General features: G+C 39.0%; 1 protein-coding gene across 5 annotated transcripts in view; it reads right to left on the reverse strand.

Moving 5' to 3' along the window:
- The window catches only part of LOC133459969 (rap1 GTPase-activating protein 2-like), a 42,261-nt gene extending 38,551 nt beyond the window's left edge, over nucleotides 1–3,710 (reverse strand). For all 5 annotated transcript variants that reach the window (XM_061740412.1, XM_061740410.1, XM_061740413.1 and 2 more), the window contains exon 1: nucleotides 3,409–3,710. In XM_061740412.1, the coding sequence (XP_061596396.1) occupies nucleotides 3,409–3,452 (44 nt within the window). In that variant the 5' untranslated portion in view covers nucleotides 3,453–3,710. The remainder of the gene's footprint in view (nucleotides 1–3,408) is intronic.
- Between the last annotated feature and the right edge of the window lie 2,447 nt (nucleotides 3,711–6,157).

A 6,157-nucleotide genomic window follows, 5' to 3' on the forward strand; every position in this document is an offset into this window, starting at 1 on the left:
AACACAACAGGAGATTACAATTTTATCATAAAATCTTATTGCAATGGCATATAAAAAATGTCCTTTGAAAATTATTTGTTTCTCCAGAAGTCAAAACCTTTTTAAAATACTCATAAAATCCAGAATATTTTCCAGTAAAATTTCCACAAACATCATAAAACAAAAAATCTTTCTTGAAAATCTCGTCCTTCTTTCTCCAAAATAGTTTTTCCATTTTTTCTTAAAGGAGCTTGAGGCTCCTTTTAAGAAATGAGACTCTCTAGCGCCACCCTTCACCACGACGGCCGTTGGGGGTACTGCAGCCAACAGTGAAGCCGGTGTGGGTACCAGATTGTATCGGGCTGCAATATTTTCCCCGGAAGCGTGCATTTTTTCCCCGCGATGGTATTTTAGTCAGAAGCAGCAGATCATAGTGGAGGTAAAAGGGAGAAGAAACATATACAAGGAATTATCAGAATTATCAGTGATCTTACTGACATAGGCTAAAAAAAATATTAGAGTTAAAATATTTATTAGGGACTATTTTCATTAGACAATTGGAGATTCATCAGTGAGCTGAGAACAATAATAGCCTACTATATGTATAGGGTAAACAATCTTTTGCTTGCTGCATAGCAGTAAGCAGTTAAATATTTTGATCTTAATAGACATTTTAAATTATCGATTTGCTTTATTACATTTATTAATCATCAGTTTTCACAAGACGGAACGTCATCACGTACGGGGAGCCGGGAAAAAAAAGCAGGTGGGAAAAAAAAGCACCGACACCGGCACGGGAGAACGGGGAGAGAACGCACATGCAGCGTCATGTGACGTCAAATCCGCAGCCCAGCACGGGAAATTCGGGACCGAATTGCAGCACATTTTGCAGCACACAGCCTGTTCAAGGCAAAGGAGAGATACACTAGAGGGCTCATTCTTTTGGGTTTGGAATGCTTCATCTGACATTATTACTAGAAAACTTAAAATGTATACGGATTTTTTTCATAAATCTTGCCACAATCCGGCCTCAAGCTCCTTTAACATCAGTTTCCTTTTCAGTTTAGCTTTTCTTCCTTGTAACTTTTTACATGAAAAATTACAAATGTTTATTTGAAAAAAAAGTCAGTGTTTCATGAAATTCTGACTTTTTCCTTATAAAATCAACTTTTTAAAATAATATTTTCCATAAAATTTTAAATTTTCTGTGCAAAATTTCTTATTTTTATTTCATCTTCTTCTCATAAGATGATATTTTTCTCTCCACACAATTAAGCATTAGGATCAAAACTCCTTCACTACTCTTTTTATTTGCTCCTCAATTTTTTCTTGAAAATGTCCAACTTTTTTATTGAAAATGTTTGACTTTTACTGCTAAAAATTGCATCACTTTTTATCGAAAAGCCGTAGGTATTTTTCTTAAACATTTTAACATTTTACAAGTAAAATTTCAACTTTTCTCCAACTTTTATTTTGGAACTTTTAGTTTTCTAAAACATTATATTTAGTTTTTTCCTGCTGCTTTATTCTTGATTCCTTTAACCCCTTAAAGTCTGTGGGAAGAAATAAGGATAAGGAAAATAGTTAAACTGAAGGACATCATGAAGAATAAAAGGAAGGCCGGGTGGAGGAAGTCAAACATCTGGAAAAGGAGCTCCTCAACAGCTGAAGAAGAAAAGAGTAAATAATTTAAAAAATGCAAAGAAGGCATGAAGGGGCATATACAAGGAGGTTAAACTGATCAGAAAGAGTGAATGATTGAAAAGGAGGTTTGTGTAAGAGATGAGTTTTCCAGCTCCATAGTTCAGATTTACTGAAGCCTGAACAACAGAGACGAAGAGGAGCTACTTTATATTCTTCCTCCTCGTCTGCAGTCACGTCTCACCCAGACATGTCAGTCTGATCTTAGACAGAAACCACTGATGCTGCACAAAAGCTTCAAACAAAAACATCTCCACAACCATCTTCAGCTATATTCTGGAGACGAGCGGAGACTAGGAGGCGGAGCAAAAACAACAACCAGACTGGCACAAAACTGAAATCAGTGTTCATAGTGGATTTAATTCAATGTGATTATTCTAGATGATTCGTTTTTTAGATTGACAGAAACCGTTTGTGATGTCTTTACCTCTTTGCATTGTGTTAACTCAGTTCAAAGGGTCTGGATATTCTGGTATTTTGACCAGTTTTTGATCGGACTGGAAGGTCTGGGAACTTGAAAGTGAGATAGCATTAATTAGCATCATTAGCACGAGCAACGATGCTGAAAATGCCATAAATGCCATAAAATTAATGTTCTGATTTGAACCTTTTGTACTAAAATATGTTTGTAGTTGACACTTTTTCAGTCATTTTAATCTTATGCTTTCTTTAAGTGCAACATTTTTTTAGGTTGATTCAGTGTTGTTCTTCTAGTACACTACCACTTTTACCTGGTAAAATTGGCTTTTTTTCATTAAGTTGACTTTTATTTGTACTACTGTTTATTTTATTATTACATGTCTGATAAAATCAATAAACTTCGTTTTGAAATTACAGTTTTTCTCATTAAACTTTGCTCGATTATTGAAGATTACAACGTCCACTCACATAATTACAACTTTTTGTAACCCCCACCAACATGATTTATGACAATTTATTATTGATGAAATTGTAATCGAACAGCTTTTATCTTTAATGTAGCGCTTTTCTAAATAAAATAATTTTCTTCTTTTCTGTAATTAATTTAGTCTTGCAAATCTTATCTTTGTTAAATTTCTTGAGTTTTTTCTTGCAATATTTTACCTTAATATCATCTTTCAATTGTAAAATTATAACTTATTTTGTGAAGAAGTTATCTTTAATTTATAACATTACCTTGATGTTTTTGTGGTTTTGCTTCAAAAGTAAAAATTTAATTATTATGAGTTACCTATTTTTTCTGACTTTTTTGGCCAATTATCCACATCACTCCCATAAAACTGTTTTTTTTTCTTTGTAAAATCTTGATAGTTTTTTCTCCCTTAAATCCTGTAAAAGTAGTAAGGGGGTACTTCTGGTTTCCCAAGTGACTTTTTTCCCCCTTTTTTGTGTGAATATTTATGGCTTGTAAAAGAACGGGATCCTCAGAAACACCTGCAGAATGTCTTTGTTCACCAACTCGTCTTAAATTCCCGAGAAAACACACAAACTTGTTCACTAACTGGGCTGAGGGGGTCTGTCCTGCGCGAGTCGAGCCCACGACCAGAAGACAGAACCGTCCCGTCCGACAGAAGTTCCTGCCCTCCCTCCATCTTCACCTGGATGAAGATGCGCACCAGAAGAGCTGGAGGCCACTACTGTGACGTCATGGTGAAGTCACATGAGAGCAGCTTAGGCTGGAAATAAACTCAAAACCCTGAAAAAGTGTGAGGAGGAGAGGATTCCCGAAAGGGAAACAAACACACTCACCAGCCAAAGCCTCCGAAGGAGACGCTCCTCTTCCTCCTCAGCATGGTGCCAGCTCAGCCTCTGCTCCTCTTTGTGTCCTTATTGTGTCGGGATCCTCCTCCCTGCGTGTCTGCGCCTCAGCCTCCCTCCCTCACCGTCGGCCTGCCTTCTCAGAAATACTCTCATCTGAGCTCCTGCACCTCCTCCCTCCTCGCTCATCCTCCTTCCTCGTCTCCTCCTGCTGTTAATGTTTCTCCCTCGTCTTCCTCTCGATCTCACACTTCAGCTCACAGAAAGGGAGGGATGGAGGGAGGGATGGAGGGATGGAGGGATGGAGGGAGGCAGCAGGAGTGGAGGTGGACGTCTCTGCCACCCCGATGAAGAGGAGAACTTATACATAATGAATGGAAAGAAACTCATGTCACCTTACTGCATTTCATGTTATGTAATTATGGTAGTTGGTCGCAGATGTTATACACAAGAGTTAGATTAGATTAGATTAAATTAGATTGTCCTTTCGTCCCTCAATGGTGAAATTCACTTTGTGCAGCAGCAGTACACTCAACACACACATGCAGGGAAAGGGTAAAAAGGGTAAAAAATATATAATTACAACAGTATATACATGAAATGAAAAATAAAAAGTAGTGCAGAACGGGAAAGAAAGAAAAACTGTGCAAAAAACCCCCCTTTTTTTAGCTACTGTTAGTACCTGAACATGGTAAAATCATCCGATCACAGTGAGTCCAACTACTGACAAAATTAAAGTCAAAAACAAAATAAACATCAGGTAATCCTAAAGACCCCCTCAGAATTTAGGTGCTAATCATCATCTTTGATGAGGTGATGAGTGGATGAGTTCAGACCTCCGTAAAAGCAGATGTTTCATCAGGGCCTGGTCTGTGTTAACTCAGTGTCAGGAAGGACAGACATCAGCCAGGATTTTAGAGGTGCAGTTTCGGTCAAATTCAAGGCCCGTGGGCCTCATCAGCCCATCACAAGTTAATAAGCCTCAGTGTTTCTACATTTGCTCCTCACTTCTGCTAAAATATAAACTGCTCAGAGATTCAACCGAAAGTCAAGTATCTATTGAAGTTAATGTGTCACTGAGTTGACTAGAGATGGAACATTTCTGAGAGGACGAGAAGCTCGCTGAAGCAACAAAAGATTGGGGGGGGGGGTTGGTGTTGTGACTGCAGGAAATACCAAGCAGCAATCCTCTCACGTAAGGTTGTCCGCTTTAATTTTGTGTGAAAATCCCCCAACAGCTCAGTAGATTAATATATATGCACATGAAAGTACCACTGATATGATAAAAAAGCAGGTCACAATGAAGCCTCTTCCTGCTATCGTGTTATGATACCAGCTCCCCCTTCAGGCTGCAGTCTTCCTTACAGTCTCAGTATGAAACATACCTCCAGGTGTCCTGCATGTGAAAATCTATGTGGAGGCCAACATTTGTTTATTTCTGGAGTAAAGTTGGCCATTTTAGCATTGAGGTCAATGGAGATGAAGTCAGCTGGAGTCATCAGAAGAGGAACTGTTTGATTCCTCACTTCCTGGATGGATTCACACCGGAAGTTTGGATTTTTGCTGTTTGAGTTTTAACAATAGTCTTACGTAACTTCTTTAAAGATATTTAAACGATTTGTTAAATTAAAAATGTATAATGTATATGTATATGTATAATGTATGTTCAGATAGGAAAAAGTGCACCGACTCTACGAACAGGGTTCGAACCTGCGCGGGGAGACCCCATTGGATTTTTAAAAAAAAGAGGAGGGGGGGAGAAAAGGAGGAAAATGTACACTATAAATTTTTTTTCTCTATTTTTATCTCCTCAACATTGTTTACACACACCCAAGGTGTTATCATCACTTTAATTTTTCATGTGTCTTGTGGGATTCAAACCCATGCTGTGTCAACATCCCAACGTACCACAGGGCTTTGAACAGATAGCAGCATGCACCAAAACCTGGGAGAAAGAGTGTTGGGTTTTGTGAATAAATGTAAAACGATTATGCAAATAATAGGCAGCACGGTGGCTTGGTGGTTAGCACTGTTGCACCTCACAGCAAGAAGGTCCCCGGTTCAACTCCCAGGCCCAGCAGGATCTTTCTGTGTGGAGTTTGCATGTTCTCCCCGTGCTTGCGTGGGTTTCCTCCGGTTTCCTCCCACAGTCCAAAAACATGCATACTAGGTAAATTGATCATTATAAATTGCCCATAGGTGTGAGTGTGAGTGTGTCTGGTTGTTTGTCTGTATATGTGGCCCTGTGATGGACTGGCGACCTGTCCAGGGTGTAACCCCTGCCTCTCGCCTGAAAATTAGGCTCCAGCAGACCCCCGTGACCCTGCAAAGGATAAAGCGGGTATAGATAATGGATGGATGGATGGATTATGCAAATAATTGTAGTTTTGACAATCACATTCAATAGATGAATCCTGTTCATCCTGTGTCCTGTTTTTCAAGAGGGAATTAAATAAAAACATGAAGGTTGTTCTTCACTCAAATTATTTATTAAACTTTATTAAACAAAGACAGACAGACAGACAGACAAACACACACACACACACACACACACGCACACGCACACGCACACGCACGCACGCACGCACACACACACACACACACACAGTCACGCAAAGACATACAGACACAGAGAGACATACAAACAGATGGATACAGACAAACAGAGACACAAAGACTGGAACTATACATAAACTATTAAACTACTACAAACGGTCATCCAGGGTCAGTCCTGAGGCTG

This window comes from Cololabis saira, chromosome 14 (assembly GCF_033807715.1).
Source record: "Cololabis saira isolate AMF1-May2022 chromosome 14, fColSai1.1, whole genome shotgun sequence".
Taxonomy (NCBI): Eukaryota; Metazoa; Chordata; class Actinopteri; order Beloniformes; family Belonidae; genus Cololabis; species Cololabis saira.